At 50.0% G+C, this 22,738-nt stretch overlaps 1 protein-coding gene across 3 annotated transcripts in view; it reads right to left on the bottom strand.

The window, feature by feature from the left end:
- The window catches only part of GRM7 (glutamate metabotropic receptor 7), a 206,588-nt gene that overhangs the window by 22,596 nt on the left and 161,254 nt on the right, over nt 1-22,738 (bottom strand). For 2 of the 3 annotated variants that reach the window (XM_039558869.1, XM_039558870.1), the window contains exon 8: nt 21,015-21,950. The exons of the other annotated variant lie outside the window; for it this stretch is intronic. In XM_039558869.1, the coding sequence (XP_039414803.1) occupies nt 21,015-21,950 (936 nt within the window). The remainder of the gene's footprint in view (nt 1-21,014; nt 21,951-22,738) is intronic. 3 annotated transcript variants of the gene reach the window in all.

Raw genomic sequence — 22,738 nt, 5'->3', positions numbered from 1 at the left:
ATAACTCATGCGTGCCTTTTACAGCTGGCTGCTGAACCTGGCAGCTCCCAAACCTGAGATCAAATTAAGAAATTAAGATGCAGATTTAGTGAGAGATGCTCGAAATTGACATGAATGAGAACTGGGATGGAGCTTGTTCAGCCTGGAGGGGAGAAGGCTCTGGGATGACACAATTGTGGCCTTCCAGTGCCTGAAAGAGCTACAAGAAACACAAAGAGAGAGCGTTTACAAGGGCCTGGAGGGACAGGGGAAGGGGGAATGGCTTCAAACTGCCAGAGGGCAGGGTTAGATGGGATATTGGGAAGGAATTGTTCCCTGGGAGGGTGGGCAGGCCCTGGCACAGGGTGCCCAGAGCAGCTGGGGCTGCCCCTGGATCCCTGGCAGTGCCCAAGGCCAGGCTGGACATTGGGGCTTGGAGCAGCCTGGGACAGTGGAAGGTGTCCCTGCCCTTGGCAGGGGTGGCACTGGATGGGCTTTGAGGTCCTTTCAACCCAACCCATTCCATGATTGGAACTGTTGCCAGTGGAAATCAAGGCTTTCTAAAACCAAGTGGTGTTGGTCTCCCAGGGCCACTCCCCTGGAGGGCTTGAAGCCACATCTGCTATGACAGAAGGACAAAGTCACTCTGAAGGGTCACCCTCACTCCAATCTCCTTCTCTCTCAAGCAGACTGAATTCTGACAAATTTTAACTTCACACACTGCTTTGCAAATGCACCGACTTTGAAGCAGGCACTGGAGAAAACCCAACCCTGAGGACATCATTCACATGCAAAAGCACCTAGATTTTATCACTTCTTTTACATAAGTGATTTCCATTTGAATTTTAGATTTTTGTGTTTTCCAGATTCTTGCTTTATTCATGCAAATTGCAAAAATTACCTTCAAAACCTTGAGAGAAAATTGGACTGGTCTGGAATACACACATCTAATAACTGGCAATTTTTATAGAACAAAATACATCAATGGCTGATTCTGCATGAACAGTGATTTCTCTGGGAAGGAGAGCACTGCAGGATCAGGCCTCTGTCTCTGCCAACCCAGGAGAGATTTCCAGCTGCTGGGCCAGAAGAACTGAACTTACAGTTTATATAACAACTTCACTCAGAGCTGCAGGGCTTTGAAAAGTCCCTTTAGGAGTCAGAAATCCTTTTTGTAGGCTAAAGCTTTGCCTTCAGTCTAATCAGGAGCAACTGCTCCTCTTTTCTAATTCAGCTTTCTAATTGTGCACTGAATTGTGTTACGTTGCAATATGGAAATAAAGTGGTAACTTGAGATATTTTTGGACTTGTGCTATTACAAGCCAATTTATCTCAATTTTATATGGGAATTAAAACAAATGTCCTTACAGATGAAGCAGACAGTTTATAAATCTCCCAGAAGGCTTTTCCAGGTCATCTGAAGATTCTATCTCATTCTCTACATTATGTTGTGCAAATACAAGAATGAAAACCACTTTTAAATAAAAATTAAAATTAGCTTCCCCTGCGTTATGTGTTTGTAACAACATGGGAAGTGAAAGGACCTGAATGCAAACATGTCCTCAGACATTTTGGTGTCCAGTGGGTGGGGGAGGGCACTCCACCCTTCCTTCAGGAGCACTGTACCCTCACTGAAAACCCCAAACCCATCTGTACGTGCAAACACTGGTCCCGTTCCCTCAGCCAAGGTGATTTATGGAGGCTCAGGCAGGGCAGCTTTGCCCAGACAGCCGTGTCCTTCCAGGGGACTGCACAGGGAAATGGGAACAGCAGTGGGGAGGAGCCCTGCCAGCTCCCGGCCCAGCCCGGCTCGGCAGCCAGGGCTCGGAACAAGGGGATCCTTGAGGCCCTTCCCAAGCCAACCTGTTCCCTGATGTGGATGCCTTTTCCTGGTCTTAAAATCAAGAGTCATACACAGAAGGGGAAAAGGGATTTTACCTTGGTATTTATTTTAAGGATCCTTAGGTGCACACGTCCAGGTCAAATGCACCGAAATGCAGCCCGCCAAACGCCCACCCCAAAAGATCGGGTATGTCATTATAGGTGTTACTAATTAGCAGATCTATCAAAGATTCCCCAATGAGAGGCTCAAGTGAGCCCCCCTCCCCAAGGAGCCTTCTCCTGGATGGTTCTATCTTAGTTTACAGAATGTGTTCTGGAGAGGACCTTGGGGTCTGGGGCACACTGATCCCTAACTAGGAAGCTTCTAAAATGTTTAATCTCTTAGCTTGACAGACAAGTGCAAGAATGCAGGCAAAAAGCACTGAGAATACAGAAGTTGCAGAAAAGGTATAACAGGGGTATGAAAGAAAAGGCAAAAAATTGTCATGGCATCAATGATGATGATGATGATGATTTTAACATCAAGATATTCACGATCTTTGCCCTCCTGTGCCCCTCAGTGTGGACTTTTCCCATGGAACACAACCACATCCCTGTGCTGAGGTGCTGGCAATCCCTCAGAAACCAACCCAGAGCCAGCTGGGACAGCAGCCCTGAGGAAGGGGGATGCTCAGGACGTTTGATAAGTGACAAGGGAAGCTGCCCAAGGGACGCTGGATAAACAAATCACAGCAGTTGTGCTGGTCACAGTTATTACAGCATGAATAGCAGGGCAGGCAAAGAGCCCTTGCGGGATGGCTGTGGGATGCCAGGAAATCAGTCACACCATTTAATTACAAATCCTGTGCTTGGCAATCATATGAAAGGTGACACTGAAGGAAAGGATGGGATTTTAGCATCAGAAGATGTCCCTTCAGTGTCTGGTTGTTGCGCAGCCTGGCAGTGCTTGGGTGCCCAAAGAACCCCGCTGCTCCTGGCCAGGCTCAGGGAATGGGCTGCACATCACAGAATCCCAGCCTGGTTTGGGTTGGGAGGGACCTCAAAGCCCATCCAGTGCCACCCCTGCCATGGGCAGGGACACCTCCCACTGTCCCAGGCTGCTCCAAGCCCCAATGTCCAGCCTGGCCTTGGGCACTGCCAGGGATCCAGGGGCAGCCCCAGCTGCTCTGGGCACCCTGTGCCAGGGCCTGCCCACCCTCCCAGGGAACAATTCCTTCCCAATATCCAGTTTATACCAACAAAATGAGAATTCCTCAAATAGAAGCATCTAAAAGACCGACTTGCTGAGGGCAAGATCATGTCCCAGCCCCGTGGCAGCATTGCACATCCTGGGATGCAGGAGTGTTGTCATGGATCCTGTCCCAGCATGTTCCTTGGAGCAGAAGGCTCAGCCATCAAAAGGAAAATTCAGACATATTCCCAGAGATTCCCACCTGCAGAGGCCACGTGCAAGGCAGCCAGCATGGAGTAAACAGGACTAAAAGGACAAACTCCCAATTCCCTGTGCCTGCACGGTGAAACTGTTCCTCCTGATGTCACCTTGTCAGAGCCACTGTTCATTTTCATGTCCCAAGAGCACCCAGCACATCGAGTTTTTCAGCCTGTGGTTCAGGCAAACGTGTGGAGGAGAGTTGAAGTGAATGTCTGTATTTTAAATATCTTGGTTATTCCAGCTAAATATCTTACACAGCTTGTTCTCTTATATTAGGAACTTCCTTATGCAAGAAATTTGCATGCGCCAAAAATAAACGTTTATGGGTTATATCTATAACTTGTGTGATAATTCAAAATAGCAAACGCTGAAGCACTTGCTCTGAGAGTTCTGATGCAGATGCAGAAGAGAAGGAATTTTGTCCCTCCAGCCTGCGAGAGAAACTCTAACAGCTTATCTGGAAGGAAATTAAATTAGGCAGATAATTGGACAAAGCAGTGATGGAATAGCAAGTGCTGCTTTCAAACAGCATCTGATGTCTGACAGAGAAACTGAAGCAGCATCAGAGGCAATCCCACCAGTCAGACAGTTTGTGTAGACAATATTCAGCTGATTCCTCACCTGCTGCAAGAAGAGCTGCCTTGGCTTTCTGAAGCAGGTACAGAGACAGCAAAGGTGCCCAAAAACTGCTTGGAATCGCTTGGGAGTTGCTCAGCCAAGAAAAGGACAGCACTGGCCCTGGCTCAAGCCAACAAAGGATTAAAGGTGTTTGGAGTTGGTGCCTCCCTGGAACTGGCTGCTGGATTTCCCTGTCCTTGAATGGAAACCGGGCACCGTTAAGGGTGTGCCAGGAAGAAGCCATCCTGCAAGGACAGGAGGCTTTGGAGTGAGGTGTGTGCATCCCCACCATGAACAGGATAAGTTCTCTCTCCCTTTGGGTTCATCTGCTCTTTTCTGTGCCCCTGCACACTGAGCACAGCTCGGCACTCTGCTGCCCCTGGATGGGGATGGGGATCCTGCGTCCCACTGCGGATCCAGGGGTGGGCAGCCAGAGGCAGGGGCTGGGCTGTGATCCCTGTCTGCTCAGGGAGAGAATGAGCCCTCCCTGTCCTGTGCCTGCTAACAGAGGTGGTGACAACAGAGGGACACAAAACAGCTGCACGTCCCTCTCCTGATTTTTCTTCCCTGCTAATTACATGTCCACAGGTGATGGACAGAATGTGAAATGGATGAAGTTTCCTCACAGGATCCCAGCCATGGGCTGGTACCCAGAGCAGGTCTGCCCACACCAGGAGCGTCCTGAGACCTCCACCTCCCTGCTGCCGGCTCACCAAAGGTGATCAGAAATTTCAGCCACAGCAGGGCTTGGTGGTATTTCAGGCACAGCCAGAGGGAAGAGCTCCAGAAATCCCATTATCAATCCTCAGAACCATCTAACATCTCTTGCTTGGCATTGCTGTTTGTGATCATAGCTCTAAAATAAGTTACACATCACTAAAAGAGACAAACACAAAGTGCAGCAGAAGTAATGTACATCCTCAACTTCTACTATTAAAATAATGGCTTTTCCCTCTCTCACAGGCTGAGCACTTGGCTTTTTTGAGCTAGAAATAATTCTTCATCTGTCACTTCTTCCAAAAAAAAAAAAAAAAAAAAAAAAGGAAAGGAAAAAAGAGAAAGCCTTCATTTCATCGCTCCCCCTTGCCACTGCACTGCTAAATTGACTGACACACAATCTTGGCATTTTCAGGTATTCAGAGCCAGACTCTGGCTGCTGTTGTAAATCATATTTCTCCACACTTATTGCATTTTGTTCATTTTATACATGACCAGAGATTAGAGTTCAAATGAAACAGATTTTGCTATCCTTCTTATATTCGAAACGTCACCAGTCTAGAAATCTTTAATTTTACTCACTTCAACTATTGAATAATTCAATGTAAAAGGAGAAAAAACCCAACCTTGCAACCCTCAGTTTGAGATTTTGAGGAAAATAAAGTGAGAGTCCAGGGCTGTGTCTCTGCAGGATGGGGGGCACTGCACAATGCTGGGACTGTGGCACTGGGACAGCTCCTGGGGCACCAGAGCAGGGTCCTCCAAGCCCTGCAATCACCAACATCTGCAAATACCAAAATCCCCATCCTCAGTTTTAAGAGAGAAGCTGTGGAAGCTTCTAGAGCATTCCATCAGACCAACCATGGCCATCCAGCACAGCAGAAACTCCTGACTGGGCCCTGAACTTCCCAGAAACACTCCCAGGATCAAATATTGCTCGTAAGGACGGAGCCCAGGCAGCCTCCCCACACACATCCCCCTTCCTGACCCAAGCAGCTGCTCACTGAACACCAGGCAAAGCTCTCCTGCCATTTTTCTTAAATTATTAAAGCATCCCAGGACAGAAAATAAACTCAGGTCAAATGGTTTTAAGACAATTCCATTTACCTGAGATGGAGGAACGAGCACGAGGAATATCAGTGGAAGGTATTGATTATAAAGAGACAAAGTGCAAGTGGATGTGTAAGTAAACACACAGATGGGCAAGGAAATGGGCAAATAAAAATGTGATGGCCTTCAGAAATGGTTGTGCATAATGAATCAGTTCTGAAGAATCTGGCACGCTAAGGAACACCCGGTGTTCTAGAATTCCACTTTGCAGCCATCCAGGACACATGGAGCTAAGAAATAGTCAGAAAATCCCAAAGAATAGAAAGGTATTGTTTAAAAAGCAACTTTAGATGCTTAACCTCATGCTGATCATGTGTTCAGGTAAATCTCTCTGGTCACCAGGTTAAGGAATTAAATGTTCTTCCCAGAAGTCTCCATCAGAACAAAAGAGGTGCTGGCATTTAGTACTCAAGACAGGAGAACCTGGAGTGGTGTTTGGGTTTCCTTGGAGAACCTGGAGTGGTGTTTAGGTTTCCTTGGAAAACCTGCAGTAACACTTCGGCTTCTCTGTCTTCCCACACTGGAGGTGCCTTTCCCTGGAGTGAAAACCCCCAAAGTTTGGGGATGAACTTGTAGTGCAGGACAAGGGGGAATGGCTTCCCACTGCAGAGGGCAGGGTTAGGGGGCACATGGGAAGGAATTGACTCTGATATTCCAAACTCATCGCCATAACTTACAGGGACACACGTCAGGAGGATCAAACATTCCTCTGCCATCCTCTGCACGGAGCCTTTTGGAAGCTGCACGAGAAAGGCAAGGCAGGAAGCATCTCAAAACTAAGGAACCATCCTCTAAGGAACAGCAAGATGGAAACCCAGCAGCAGCAGCTCTGAAAGCCCCTTTGGCTCTCAGGTTGGCTCTGCACCCCCAGGACACTCCATCAGTGGGGGCAGGTGAGGTGACAGGGTGGGTGTGGCACAAGGGGCTCCTGGGCCATGGTCCAGGTCACATCCAGGCCGGGCTGAGAGCCAGAGCAGCTCCTGGAGCAGCTCCTGGATGTGCCCGAGGTTGTCATGGCAATGGGAACTCTGCGAGTGCAGCCCCTGGGAGCTGCAGCTTTGCCTTGACAGCGCTGAAAAATGCTGCCAAAATTATTCATAGCCTGGAAAGGAGAGGCACAAATGCCCTGATGGTTCTCTCTCCTCTCGGGCTCTTTAACCAGTCTGGGGGTTGCAGTTTTGTTTTACTGCCCAGTAAATCACTCAGCCACACGTTATGACAGCAAGCAGCCCTCTCACTTAGGATATTCAGGTCCTGCAAAATTAAATCCACAATGCAGAATAAATACAAGCATTGTTAGAGTTCCCCAATCACACACAGTAAGCTAGCACTGAGAAAACACAGCAAAAGGAACAAGTCAAGCCTTAAGCCAGCCTTACAAGAGGGGTTGATCCAGGCCAGCAGTGCAGGACAGCCCCAGGCCAGGGTTTCTCCTGCTCGACTGGGGTTCAAATCGAGCTGTAATCGAGTGCCCATCACACTCAGGCTCTCCTGAGCTGTCCATTTGCAGTCCTGCCAGGATGAAACCCCAGGCCATGCCCCCAACAAAGAGCAGAGATCCCCACAGAAGGCTGATCTTACAGAGCAAGCTTCAACACCTTTTTTCCATCCTTTCACTCCAATTCTGCTTCCCCTGAGCCAGCCACATGAATGTTTGATTTATACCCAGCCAGCCTGGCCCACTCAGAAGGCTTTGCCTGAGATCAAACTGCTCTTTTTCTGAGACACTCCAGTTAATAAATTCCCTTTGCCTCCATGTGCTTCAGCAACTGAACATCCTCCATATCCCAACACGCCGGGCTTACAAAAACTCACCCCAAACCTTCCCCCATCCAAACTGAAATCCTCTGGCCTTCCCAGAAGAACAGAACTTATTCCCCTGCACAGCTGGATGCAGTATCTTCAATGACCACACCATTCTGACCATGCACCTTGGCTGCACTCTGGGTTTGTGCAGCTGATCCCTACGGGGCTGCACCCCGACACTGCAGTGAGGAGCTGCCCAGCCACAGAGCCTCGGCAGTCACCAGCTGGGGACGTTGTCTGGAGGATCCATGCAATTTCCTCCTGGTTTGGCCACTCCAGGGTGTTAATTTCTGGGAGCATGTACTTCATTGACACACTCCTGCCCCTCCTTTAGGGTTCCCTCCGAGCAGACTCCACCAGGCTGACGGGGAAGGAGTCTCCACCCAGCCCTTCCCTGGGGGCCCTTCAGTCACAGAATCACTGAGGTTGGAAAAGACCTCCAAGAGCATCGAGTCTGGCCTTTGGCTGTTCCCCACCTTGTCAGCCAGACCAGAGCCCTGAGTGCCACGGCCAGGGAGGGTGACTCCACCACTGCCCTTTATACTGAGGCAACCCAGTACTCCCAGTATTTCTTCCCAGTATATTCCCAGCTCAACCAGTGTGCAGAACCTCAAACCAATCCCACAAAAAATTCCTTGCCCATCGAATGCCCAAGAAGTGACTGATGGCCCCAGCCCTGCCCGTGCCCAGCACTGACTGTGGTCACCTCACTTCCCCCATCACTACAAATTGCAAAAAGTCATCTGGAATCTTTCAATGTCAGTGAAGTTTGACCCAGGCCCATATTGAGAATATATTCCATATATTTGCATACAAAGTAAAATCTAATTTTGCTTGGAGACCTGCAGGGGAATTTGAAGTGCAAGCCGGTGTCAGTGCAGGAGGGGGAGAGGGAAAGGATAATCCTACACTTATAATTTCTCTTTAAAGACCTTTGGAGTAGAACACTGGCAATAAAAAGCACTGACAAATATACATACATGAAGCAAGCCAGTTTTTCACTGACTTTTGAAATGATAATGGAATTATTACTTAAACCAGAGCATTTACATATTGCTTTGGCTACTTAGAAACAAACTTGTTCTGGCTGGACATGTTCTTTGCCACCACAGTGCTGGGTACAGAGTGTGGAGTGTGCCTGGGGAACTAAAGGCTGCAGTCAAGTACCCAGAGCAGTTGGCAATTCATTTACTCTTATAACTGGGTTATTTATTCATTTATTTATTTATTAGCATGCCCAGAGCAGCTAATAGAGCAGCTGTGGCTGCCCCTGGATCCCTGGAAGTGTCCAAGGTCAGGTTGGATGGGGCTTGGAGCAGCCTTGGACAGTGGGAGGTGTTCCTGCCCATGGCAGGGGGTGGCACTGGATGGGCTTTAAGGTCCTTCCAACCAAAACCATTCTGTGAAAATGATTTAATTTTCTGAAGGATGAAGGTGAACAGGGAGTGTGGCAGAGCTGCCTGAAAGAATGGGAGATTCCTGGACAGGGCAGCAAAGCCTTTGTTTCTGACCAGCCACCATGAGGAGTTTAAACCCTGGCACGAGGAAAATAACTCCTTGTATTAAAGAAAAGCAATTTAAACCTCAAAACAATCAATAAAAAGGGTCAGACATGGGGTGTGGGCAGCAGCCCCAGCCCCACACAGGCTGGACCCACACACGGCTGCTGACAACAGCTCAGGTGTCCCTGCAAGAACGATGAACGCCAGCAGTTCACCTCTGCCGGCAAACAGCAGCATCTCCTCGGTGCAGGCGCCCTTTCCGAGGCTCGTGTGAGCACAGCCGGGTTTGTGCCAGCCCCTCTCCCTGCCCATCGCGGGGGTTCCTGTCACCAACATCCAGCACGGCCCGGCTCCAAAGGGGCTCCCCTGACCCCTCCACACCTCGGCCAGCGCCTCCTCATCCCTCACCCCACGGGAGAACGCAGCGGGCGGGCGGCACAGCAGGAGCGCGGAAAGGGCTGGGATTATCCCGTGCCGCACACGGGGGCACTGGGAGGTGTTAATCTTCTCTATTATTCCTTCAGAGCGGTGCGAGTTTGCATTTAATTAACTCGGTGACTTGAGCCAGCCAATTCTTGTTGCTGCTAATGTATCACAATTAGAACACACCGTTGCCATGGCAACTGCCCAGTGCATCATAATTCCAACCCCGGCGCTGCTTTGCGCAATCCTTGGGCTCTGTGACACGCAGACGAGCGGTTATTGTTATGCTAAACTGGGAATGGGTAATCCCACAATACAAGATCATTTAGGTGCTCATTTAAACGAGATTTAATTACAAAAAGTCTGTCATTTTAGGACCTGCCAAATTCCAGTCGTTCCACGATCCTCCGTATCTTTGGGAGGTAGCCGTGTGCATCAACGATAATCCAGAGCATCAGGGAAGAGCTTCTCTCTTAATTATCTAACACTGCCTTTTTATTGTAAGAATAAACCAAATTTCCATCTCAAATTAGACGCCGCGGTGACAAATTACAGCAATATCCGGACCATTCTCCAGCGCGGTCTGACGGAGCGATGCCCTGTCCTGCACCATCCCACCGCAGCTCCCACTCCTCATTGCCAGCTCCAAGTTAACTCCGAAATTGCCTCCCACACGTCAGTCATACCTCAGAGATAACACCGCAATTCACTCTGAATTATTCACAGCTCCCTATCAGCACCTTCATTTGGGATACTCAAACTGAAAGCAATCTGGAATATTACAGGGGGAGAAAACCCCGGGTTTTAAGCCCAAATCAGCTCACATGTGTAACTCATCCACGGCCTGACAGAAGTTAGCGACCCGCAGACACTGATGTGACTCTGTAACTTATTAAACACCTTTGAACAGGATAAACCCCCGAGCCTGGTTATTGCTGCCTTCAGAGCCGCGCCGTGGAGCTTCACCGAGAGCGATCCGCTGCCGCTATTGCACGGCAAGGGAGAGACGTGCAGCAGCTCGCAGCTGCCTTATCTCTGCGTGAGGGAGCCGCGAGGAAGCCCACGAACACAAACTGAATTTGTGACAAACTCTGTCTCCCGTCAGCGCCGGGACAGCGAGCATCCGAGCAGGGATTCATTCTGCCGGCATCGCGGTCCGCCCGCGCCGCGCCGCTCCCGCAGGGCGCTGACTCCGGTGGGTGCTGCTCTGGGCATCGCTCCCCGAGCCCGGGGCCACGGGCTGGGCTCCGAGCAGCCCCCGAGCCCCGCACACGCGGCCGGAGCAGGCGCTGGGCTGCGCCCAAGGCACGCCTCGCTCGGGGCCAAAGCGGAGCCAGGGCTCGGCGCCGCTCCGCGCACGCTGCCAGCACCAACGGGGACATCACAGGCCCTGACCTCCCCTTCTTATCTTCAGTCATTATCAGATTTCATCTTCCAGTCAATAAAAGCTGCTAAAACAACATTGATTTTGAAGTTCTGGAGAATCAAATCACTTGACTCTCTTGGTCCTCCAATTAAGGCACCAGAATAAATCTTAACTACTCCCTAATACCAGTTTTCACAAGACTTTCTTCAGCTGTAATCACGTTTAAGCACCTTGGCTAAACTAATTGATTTCCACTGCTTTTCCTTCCCACCACCTAAGAGAGTCTGTGCTGAGCTTTCCAGTGCATCTCCTCTCCAGCTTACTGGTGAATTACTGCTGCGAGCTCCGTTGTTAAGCAGGATCTGTTCCACTACTAAAAAGAGCTATCTTGTCTCCAAATGATATTTAATTATCTCCATTAAACATTACAGGCTGCTCTGATGCTCGAGATGTAAATCAGAGGGAACAAGAGGAAGATGAGACCATATTGTTCATCACATGTTTTGTCCTCCTACTCCCTCTGCACTCTCTTAAATAAGTGTCTCTAGAGGTAAGGCCAAGGCAGATCTTGTGAACGCTCGAGTTAATCAATTTACAATACACACATTATTTTCCACCAGTGAAACCATGAGGCTTGGGCAGGGTTAAACCTCAGCTTTCCGTGCTGTGGCACAGGCAGTTAAGGGCTGAATGGATGGTGTTTAATGAGCAATTAACAGTGCAAGAATAGCTGTTATTGCTGAGTGAGCAACCCCTCGTTTCACCTCGTTCCCCCACCTGCGTTTTGTCACCACAGACACTCCAGCCGTTCAAAGCCAAGTGCCACCGCAGACGGAATAACCCTTGGTGAAACTCTGACTACTGGCCCTGCTAAACCTGAAAAGCCCTTCAGGAGGGCCTGACAATTACCAGGTCACGGGCTGCCCCATCACCAGGGGCATGGCTGGGAAATGTCCAGGTGAGGAGCCTGTGCTGTAAAACACCCTGTGGGTTCATGTCCAGGTGCTGCCCACTCTGGGAAGGAAAACGTCCAGATCTTTGGTTTCTGCTGCTGAGACAGCACAGAGCGGGCACGTCACCAACAGCAACGCTGGAAATGCTGTCAAACCACCAAAGTGCTGAAGGAAAAAGTCTGCCTTGGTTTTTTTCACACCACCCACGGCAAGGGCAGCACTGCCCCACTGAGACCCTTCTTTAACAGGGAAAACCAGGACAAACACAATCTCTGGCCTCTTCCCCAGCTTCCCTGTTCTCTTCCACTCTGTCTCCTCACCCCTTTATCCTCTCATGGGCTAAACTCCTACCTTTTGAGAACCTTTCCATTTGTCATTGGCATCAATCCCCTGACAGCAGTTGCCAGCTTCTTTCTGCTCTATAAACACCACTCTGGGTCTCTGAAGCTGCCGGGGACACAGGGACCTGCTGCCACCCCGGGACCGGCACCTGGGGACAGTGACCCGCCTCCCAACACAGCCAGGCCAAACAGCATCGGGGGTGACATGGTCAGGGCCCCCAGCCGTGTCCCTGGTGGCTGTGGCCCCTCCCCAGCACTGACCCCCGCCAGACCTTACACCCCCAGCTCTGCTGCGGGAGGGAAGGATCCCCACTGGCTGCTTCTGCCCCATTCTCCTGGATGAAACAAGCAGAGAGTTTAAAAAGCTATTATTTCAAAATGCAGAAATATGAACATGCCCCAAATCACTTTTGACATAGTACAGTTGGGACACAAATTTTTTGCTTCAGTCTACAAGAATTCATTGTTGTTTCTCTTTAACCTTCTGCTAAGCTTATGCCTCAAAGACAAAACACGAGGCAATTTCTATGACTGAGTATGATGGTTTCTACTTTTATTATTATTACATGCCTGCTTAAACCGTTTAAAACAACAAATAAATCCTTCAAGTCAATATTTTTGGGTCCATCTTTTATGTACAGAGAATCCTACTTTTGCTCTGCATTACACTACCCTTGCAAGACTGAAAATGCTCTTGGCAGAGCAGCTCTTCTCTGCCCCTGCAAACCCAGCTGTGCTTAGCTCTGGTGGGCACAGAGGAGCTGATGTTTGGTGTCAGAGGATCTCTCCCAAACAAACTGCAGCCATCTCCATGATCCACACAGGCCTGGCTTTGTGGAGGGGAGATTCCCTTATCACTGCCTGCAACTTGGGATCTTTCACTGATTTTGGAGGAAAATTTTGGTTTAAGGAGGGTAATTTAGATTAGATATCAGGAAGAAATTGTTCTTCCTGGATGGGGAGGCCCTGGCACAGGGTGCCCAGAGAAGCTGGGGCTGCCCCTGGATCCCTGGCAGTGCCCAAGGCCAGGCTGGACATTGGGGCTTGGAGCAGCCTGGGACAGTGGGAGGTGTCCCTGCCATGGCAGGGGTGGCACTGGATGGGCTTTAGGGTCCTTTCCAACCCAACCCATTCCATGATTCCATGAACAGCTGACTCCAAAGCTGAATGTTCTCTTCATTCCACGCTGGTTTGGAGCAGGATGATGCCCTGGCCCTGCCCGTGGGAAGTCACTCTCTGTGACACCCATCCCATGACAGGGCTTTGCAAGGCTGAGATTTTCCCAGTGCTGCCTCAGGAACACAGCAAAGTGGAAAACGCCCCCCAGCCCCGCCCAGCAGCGGCGTGGTCGATGCAAGAGCTCTGCTGGGGAAATTATGTTGTCAGCCCAAGCGAGTTTGACATTCAGAGATACCACAATGCAAGCAAAGAGAAAAGTTTCATCAACACAGTAATTACTGCTCTGGACTCAACGGAGCCGCAATTATTTCCCGGTGAGGGGCTGTCAGTTTGTGCTGCAGATAAAAACTGTTGATAGGGCTGCCAGGGGCCCGTGCAGAGATGGCTTTTCAGATGTAAAACCCTCCTGGCAATTCTACCTTTTCTAAAAAAAAAAAGAGGAACAAAAAAAGTACATGTCAACACTATGCATTAAACACCTACATGTTTTTTCCTTTAAAAATTGTGTTGCTTTTTAGCCAGAGGCAGTTAAGTATGCACCAGAAATTCCAGGGGAAAAAGAGACCTTCGTTGCCCACTTGTCCTTTTTTTGACATCAAGTGTGTGCACAGGACAGGGGCAGCTGTGGCCTGCCCAGAGGTGGTGATGCCGAGAGCCCTGGGCAAGTGCCTCTGCCACAGCTGGGCTCACAGGTGGAAAAGCACCACAAATATTCCCAAATCTGCTGCTCCAGTCAAACAGAGATTGTCCAGACTTGGGGCTTTTGGTGAATTGGTCAAAATAGAGATACAGAAGGCTGAGGAGGAGCTGGGTCCAGCTCCCAGTGCTGCACCAGTGCCATGGAGGGAGGCTCAGGCTGAGAGCAAGGAAAGGTTCTTCCTCCAGAGGGTGCTGGGCACTGCCCAGGTTCCCCAGGGAATGGGCACGGCCCCAAGGCTGCCAGAGCTCCAGGAGCATTGGGACAGCGCTGCCAGGGATGCCCAGGGTGGGAGTGTTGGGGTGTCTGGGCAGGGCCAGGAGCTGCACTGGGTGATCCTGTGGGTCCCTTCCAGCCCAGGATAGTCTGTAATGCTGTGATTTTCACTGCTGTAGTGCCCTCTCCTTTCTGGGTTCCATTTATTTTCCCATCTTCCAAACAATTTTTTTTCTGTCTCCTCAGCACAGCTGGGAATGAAAAAGGCTGGAATTATCACAGCAAAGAGATCCCTCACTGCCAACATCAGACATCAAAGCAGCCACTCAGAGGCTTCAAAGGGTCCCTGGGTGACGCAGCACCACCGTGGGGACAGGAACCAAGTCACTTCTGCTTACATGAACCCATCTCCCCTGTGAGACAGCACACAAACCCAAACGTGGTATTAGTGCTCCGTGACAGAGATACCTGCCCCAATAATTGCAAATTTCACTGAATGAACTGATTGTTAATTATCCTCCCGCTCTGCCCTCTCCCTGGCTGTCAGGGATGCTGCCTGAGCGGAGCACAGTGCCTGCTCTACCTGGCTCTGCTGGTGGCACCGCTCGCTGGGGGAGCCCCCCTCCCCAGGTAATTATGTGGAACACGATTGTGGCCTTGGGCTCTGCCTGCTCAGTGTTTGCAATTAGATTTTACTACAAACGTACATATTAACATTAAAGGAGCATTACAATGCAGCAAATGTGATAAACCAGAGCGACGTTACGTGTACCTTCTGCTTCTGTTCTTTCAAGAATCATAATCACCATTAATTTATGGTCTTCTGAGGAGGATCTAATTACTCCAATCAGGCCTTATTTCACTGAGAGTGTGTACGTGTGCTGTTCCCTGCCTTTAAATACCTGCACTGACAATAGAGACAGCACAGACCTTCATTTTCAGGGGTCCTGCAGCCTCCCACTGCCTGGCTGAGCATGGGTCTGAACATAGGCAGCTGCTTGGGTGGGAGATCCCCCAGACAGGACCAAGCAAAGGTAGGAATCCCTTTCCCAGGAGAGCCCTGACTTGGGAGTACAATGCAGTGCTGTGGGTAATTATTTATTACCAAAATGTGTTTGCTTCTTTCAAGACACCACCTTGAAGAGCAGCGGTGTCACCTCCCCCAGCCTGGCCAGATCCTGGGTGAATAATTCTGCCCACTTTGGTTTGCCAAATCTTCCCCTCAGGCAGGTCCTGCACAGCCACAAGCTAAACCAGCTCCAAGGGTTCTTCAAAGCCACGACCCTGAAGTACACCTGTGTTCCCTCTCGCCTCTCCTGATCCCAGTGACAGCCCCACTGGTGCTCCACGGGAGCAGGGACAGCCCATGTCACAGCCACCTCTGTGTCCCCAGGGCCAGCAGCCAACCCTCAGCCAGCCCCCGGCAGGAGCCAGGGCAGAGCAGGGCCCTGCAGCATCAATCTCAGCCCTTTTTCCACACTCACCCATCCCACGAGTTCTCTACCCAAGCTCTGGTTTGCCTTTCCCCCACCACGAGTCCCAACCATCCCTGTCCTGTCACAGGAGGCCATTCCCTCCTTCCCAGCCATCCCTGTCCTGTCACTGAGGCCATTCCCTCCTTCCCAGCCATCCCTGTCACATCAAACACAAGTGACAAATCCCCCCCTTCTCTCTGCTGCACCCGAGTGTGAGGCTGTGGACACCCACAAATCCCAGGTGCCCAAGTTTAGGCACCAAGTTTTCCTTGCTATTTTTCTTTCTCTTTTCCAGCCTCCATGGCAGAGGGAGCTGTGGCAGAGCTCCTGCTGAGCCCTGACTCCCTGAGGCGCTCAGCAAACACCAGGAACCAACCCAGTCAGTAATTTCCCCTATTTCCTGGGGTGTTCTCTCCTCCAGGAGCCTCAGAGGCCATAACCCAACTCTAGCCAGGGGGTGGTGGGTCTGTGAGTGTCTCTTCAGGAACAAACCTCCCCCCAGAGCAGCAGGGAGAGGAAAACAGGCATGTGGCCAAGGATCAACAACTCCAGAACCCGGGACTCCTGCAGCACTCACCAGTTCAACGACACAGATGGAAATGCTGAGCTCCTGTTTAGGGTTACACCTTTAGCAGCAGTGACACCTTAAAAGCCTTCTAATTTGGCTGTGGTTTGACTGGTCACAGCCTCCCTTCCCACTGGGAAGGCCAAATGAATGCAGAGGGTAATAAAGTAAATCTTACTGAGAACTTGACCCAGAAGCTGTGCTTAAAATTTTTGATTAGTTCTACAGAAACTAGAATTGAAGCTCTATAGGCACTCAAAGGTTTTCACAAGGGTTTTTATGCACTTTTCAGCAGTGTTGTTATATAACCTGATAAAAACCTAGGCCAGGATCACTTTTGTAGTGAAGGTTATCAGCCTTCCAAAAATTCCACTGATTATTTCACTTCTAGATTTCAAAGAACACCTAATTTCTCCTCAATTAAAATGCAGAACTCCAGTACTCCACAAAAGTGGATTTTATTGAATACCCCGTGCTTGGAGGATCTCCAGACCTCGTGGCTCCAGCCTGGAGGGTCTGAACTGCAATGAGGTGAAGCTGCTCTTCAATTCAGGCTTGACTCATGACAACTCTAATGTCAGATCCTTAAATTCCGGGGTGTTCTCAGGGATACAGTCGAGGCTGGATAAAATCAGCAACTTCAGCACCTGAACATGCAGATAATGCAGTGATGGGTGAAGTGAAAGTGCATCAATGAGAGAAATTCCTGTTATCAGAATCCTCCTTTAAATGAAAGCTGCAATCCACCCCTGTCCCTGTGTGAGCCCCAAATCTGGGCAGATTCAGTCACATTCCCTGGAGCCTTGAAGCCTGATTTTCTCCACGATACAACAGTGTAAAATTCCAACAAATGTTGCATTAAATTCCTCATAACTCCCAAATCCATATATGTAGAGTTGCTATAGCAACTGTCAGCTCAAGCCTTCCCAAGGGAGAAAATAAAAGTGTGTCCTACCTGGCTAATTGGTATTTGTGTTACAGAGAATTGAAGGGTAACTTAGTTTCACCAAAAAATAGAACATAGACTGAAGTGCTCCTGTGCTAATGTGACATTATTTAATCTGAACAAGGACCCATTTTGCATGTGCCTTCAAATTACAGTATTTATGGAACACTTAACACGATAAGTAAAAGCGTTGCTGCCAAATATGCCTGACTTGCTCTGCTTATTGACTTCAATAAAAGGGACATTGAAAAAAAAAATAGAGAAAGAAGGAAGAAGGTGGAAGAGCTGATGGAATTAGGGACTTCAAATTGCATAGTAGTTGTATTACAAAAACCTACAAAACCCCCCAAAACCCCCAACAATTTACAACCAAAAATTCATGCAGAAATAAGCTGATGGAAGGTCACAACTCTTTTCCCTATTTCAACTTTTCCCTACTTCTCATCATTGCAGGAAGAACAAAGCATCCCAGGCAGGATGGCCACACTGGCTGAACAGCAGTCACCCCTCACTCAGAGGCATGATTAGAACTTTTTTAACTTGCAAAAAGCCCTGAAAATCATTCAAGAAAAAATCCCACTGGCAGGATATATTGAGGAGCACGCTGACAGTTCTCACTGGCTTGTAAAGACATCCAGAAATGTATTATTTTAATCTTGGCACAATTACTGAATAAAAGCAATCACAGCTCTGAGGCAGCAGAACCTGTATGAAACATGAAAATATAATGATGACATCTCTCTCTCTATCAGCCCAGTGACATAATCTGAGAAAATGAGATTTTAGGGGAATATTCAGTTTCTCTGGGCACCCTGTGCCAGGGCCTCCTCACCCTCAGAGGGTGGAATTCCTTCCATATATCCAGCCTAAATCTCCCCTCCTTTGGCTAAAAGCCATTAAGTGGCTTTCTATCAAATACACGCTGAAGGAAGGATCTTCACGAGCAGAGCCAGCACAATTCCTGCCCCCAGAACTGTCCTGCTCCCCCAAAGGTTACACAGCATTTTTAGGAGATCCACCGGATACAGGAGAACACAACCCCCCAAAGCTGCACAGTGCCCAGGCATGGAGCTCTGAGAGCTCTGTGTCCCAGCCAAGGGAACTCCGGGAGTGCTGGAACGTGGGAAGGACGAGCACATTCCACATCCACGGGATCCATGTGCTGCATTACCAAGCCAAGCCCATAGACCACAGCTGACCCATAAATCACAACCAACCACGTGTTCTCTCCACTTTTGATGGTGGACAAAGAACCAAGTTGAGTAAACTCAAGCTGTAAAAAGATCTGAAATCTGCTTTTACCACCTCCCATACAACCCATGGTTCATCTGCATCCTGGAGAAACTCTGGGTTCTGGCCTTCCTCACACTGCCCTGCCTCCCTCCACTTGCTGCAACAGCTCCTGCTTGAATTATTCACCTTTTATGAATTACCTGCAGCACATTGCCAGGGTTTTTTTGTTGTTGTTGGAGGTGTTATTCTCTACCTTGAACAAGGCAGGTGTTTTCAATATGCCTTCTACCAAACAACATTATGCTTGTATTTATTGATAAAATAAAATAAATCCATATACTGAAACCCACAGTGTTGTATATAACCCCATTCCTCAGTTTAAAAGATTGTGCTGCATGAGATTTTTCAGCAGGTACAATTTCCATTCCAGCACAGACATGCGTGGCTAAGCTAAGGCACAATATTTTCCAGAGGAAATATCTGACAGGAAATCAGTAGCAAGCACAAAAAAGCACAATCCCTGCACCCCCACCCAAAAGGAGCGACAGAAGAGAAAGAAAAGCAGCAAAGCTCCTGCAGCTGCAGCTCTGTGCAGGGCAGGAGGGGGAAAGCCCCAGGAGCAGGGCCAGCACTGGGGTTCGGCACCGTGTACTGGTCCCACAGCCCAGGACCTGCCCAGGCCTGCAGGGACACAGGGACTGGACCTGGGGCCATCCACGCATGGCCACTGCACAGGGAGGGTCACACTGGGGGCTTTGCTGGACTGGACAGAGCAGCTTTCAGCCCGAGGAATGGGGATGAGCCCCAGCAGCACAGAGCAGCCACTGCTGTCCCCATCCCCAGCGTCCCCTATGCCCCCGGGCTGGGGCACAGCACACTGAGGGGCTGCTTCTCCTGCCCTGTACCCTCCACTGTGCCCTGTGTGAGATCAAGTTCATCATCATCTCTTCTGCTGTCCTACAAGGGCTGTATGAGAATCCAGTGCTTCCAGAGTCCAGGTTTAATTCAGCCCCAGGAGTACACAGACACCTCAAGCTTTTGCTGCTGAACAATTCTGAGTGCTGGCAGCAGCCTCTGGAATTCTTTGTGGTTTAATATCACTTGGTTAAATCTTTGCAGACAACAATTCCAAGCACTTCAGCTCAGTCTCCTGCAGGCCCCACTCCCACGCAGGGAGCCTGAGAGCTGCTGAGCACCCCCCGTGTCAGAGCCAGGTACAGACAGACCCCACTGCAGCCAGAGCTGCTTCTGCTGCTCCTTATCTCACCTTCAACAGGGAGAGCAGAGGCATTTGAAGTGTTCATAAGCCTTGGCAGGTTTCCCTTCCAGTTGAAATTAATTCCCTTTAGGGATGCAATGGCTCTGGAAAGCCCAGTGCAGAGGTGAGAGGATCCATGGAAACTTCTCCATAACCCCTGCTCCTACCTGGCTGTCCTGGGTGGTCCCCTCTTCCCCTGAGGGCCAAAGCAACTGTGGATCTCTACAACCTCCTGAGCTGCAGAGAGCAAAGCTCTGTGCAGCCCCTTCCCAGGGAAGAGCCCTGGAGCCACAGCAGGACCTGCCCCAGTGACCCCGTTGTGTTCCTGCAGCTTCAGCCCAGCAGCCCCCGGGTTTAACCACGGCCTCTTTGGGAGTGATAGCCCTGCTCAAGGTGAGACCTGCCAGCTGGCATGAGAAACTGGCTCACCCATTAAGAAGACACAATAATTCCATCCACAGCACTGAGCCTGCCCCAGTTCCGTGTTCAAGAACAAATGGAAAATGAAAATAGAGGTGAAAAAAGGACCAAGAAGCCAAAGCTCTTTCCTGCACAGGAAAGCGTGGGTTCAGGATCTGGGGAGAACAGCATGCTACCACATCCATGCAAGGGCTGGGGGGAGCATCTGAGGCAGGTGAGTGGTGCCTGGATTCAGGAGCACACCACAGGTAAGGATGTGGTGTTTCCTCCAGGCTGGGGTGGGGTGGAGGGGTAAAACAGACTGACAGAAGCTCAGGACAGCCCAGTATCACCATTGCTCTCTAAATACTGGGCTTGGAGGTATTTGCCAAATCCCTCTGAAATGACAGCTCTTCTCCAGAGAGAAGTAAAAGTGAATCTGCATCATGGAGCATCAGCTGGAGCCACTGGGCTCAGCCACAGGAGCTCAGGACAGGCCCTTTACACCATGGTGTAAATGTGTCCTGGGGCTGCTCTGTGAGCAGAGCACTCCTCAGACTCCACACTGCCCTCAGGGCTCAGGTCCAGAGGCACAGGAGTCTGTTTGAGTATTTTTTGACAGTTTTCTTGCTTACATCTTGTATTCAAAATGATTGAGTTAGGAGATGCCTCTTTGTGGATAATATGACAGCTAATTCCCACTTATCCTGCTGAAAAGAAACAATTGAAATAGATGCAACAATGAAACTAACAGCTAATGTGATTGCTATTGATCATTTGCCAGTTTATCAAACGAATGGCCCACGAGCTAGACGGGGAAGGTAAACAGTGCCATAGATTGCCCGTGAGTCAGGAACGAGCTGACTGGAGAGCTCAGCTGGAAATCCACGGAAAGCTGACACCAGCACGTCGTTACAACCACAGTGAATCCTGAGGTACCTGTGCACTCTCACCTACCTTTTCGGCTGACTGGGCCGTGCCAAAAAATATTGGAATGAAGGCAAGCCATACTATACAGGTAGTGTACATAGTGAATCCAATGGGTTTGGCTTCATTAAAATTCTCTGGGACCCCCCGAGTCTTGATGGCATACACAGTGCACGTCACCATGAGCAGAATGCTATAACCCAAGGAACAAATGATTTGTAGATCCGTAATGTCACATTTGAGAACTCCTCTGGCCTGATCGGGGTTCATAGTTTTCTGCTCATCATAATCTATGATGATGTTGGGTGGGTCAACTGCAAACCAAATAAAGACCCCCAGCAGCTGGACCGATATCAAGCTGGAGGTGATGGCCAGCTGCGAGGTGGGGCTGATCAGCCTGGGCGCAGTCACCGACTTCTTGCCCTGCTCGAAGATGCGGTAGATGCGGTTGGTCTTGGTCAGCAGGGCCGCGTAGCTGATGCACATGCCCAGGCCCAGGAAGATCCTGCGGAAGGAGCACACGGCCACATCGGGCTTGGCGATCATCAGGAAGGTGATGATGTAGCACAGGAAGATGCCGGTCAGCAGCACGTAGCTGAGCTCCCGGCCCGAGGCCCGCACGATCGGCGTGTCGTTGTAGCGGATGAACGTGGCCATGACGAAGATGGTGGCGATGATCCCCAGCATGGCCAAGAAGACGGGGATGACGGCCCAGGGCGAGTGCCACTCCAGCTTGATGATGGGGATGGAGCGGCAGCCGGTGCGGTTCTCGTTGGGCCGCTCGTTGTAGGAGCAGAGCAGGCAGGTGACCTCGTCGGCCTGGTACTGGTACCCGTCGCACAGCTCGCAGTGCCAGCAGCATGGCATCCCCTTCACCATCTTCTTCCTCTCGCCCGGCCGGCACGGCTGGCTGCACACCGAGGGGGGCACGGAGCGCACGCCCCCGCCCCACTGCATCTCCTCGATCTGTGGGACAGGGACACAAAGAGGCTCAGGGTTAGGGCTGGCTTAGGGCTGGCTGCACACCGAGGGGGGCACAGCACGCACACCTCCTCCCCACTGCATCTCTTCTGTGGGACAGCGACACAAAGAGACTCTGGGTTAGGGCTGGCAGCCACAGACACGAGCTGGGAATGAAGAGGGGGGACCCAGGGGAACCCCAACACGCAAAACCCAACTGGATGAACGTCTCCTCTGGCAGACTCCTGGAACCACACAGTGGTGCCTCTGTGTGGGGCTCTGGTGCCGAACTGTGTTTATTGCCTCCATTTTTTGTTTCTATTTGTAGATAAGTAGACGTGTGTAAGTCTGATGGAATGACACACAAGCCCAGATAAAGCAGGAGAGTGAAAACCTGTTGTTTCATGAAAATTAATAGGAACATTGCAATCCTTGAGGGAAGGCAGGACTTACATTTGCAAGGCCACTTTCCAAAAACCTTGGGGCTTCTTACAGAGACAGAACAGAGATCTTCCTTCCTGGAACTGCTACTGACCAGGGGAAGATTTGGAATGAGGAGGAAATGTGTTTTCTATAGGGCATGGGATCAGTGAGAATGGGGAAGGTCTGCTCTACAAGCCAGGTAAGAAATATGAAGGACAAAGAAAATGGTCATCACTGAAAAACGCAATAATTAGATAATATTTCATTTCAAAGTCACATTCAGCTTTTGAAATACCACATGTGCTTCTGGGAATGCAAATGATAAATGATTATGTTCAATATATGGAAAGTCTCACTTGCTCCACAGTCTG

The sequence above is a fragment of the Corvus cornix genome, chromosome 12 (genome assembly GCF_000738735.6).
Source record: "Corvus cornix cornix isolate S_Up_H32 chromosome 12, ASM73873v5, whole genome shotgun sequence".
Classification (NCBI taxonomy): Eukaryota; Metazoa; Chordata; class Aves; order Passeriformes; family Corvidae; genus Corvus; species Corvus cornix.
The sequence above is the reverse complement of the archived record's forward strand: the minus strand, read 5'-3'. Positions and strand labels throughout refer to the sequence as shown.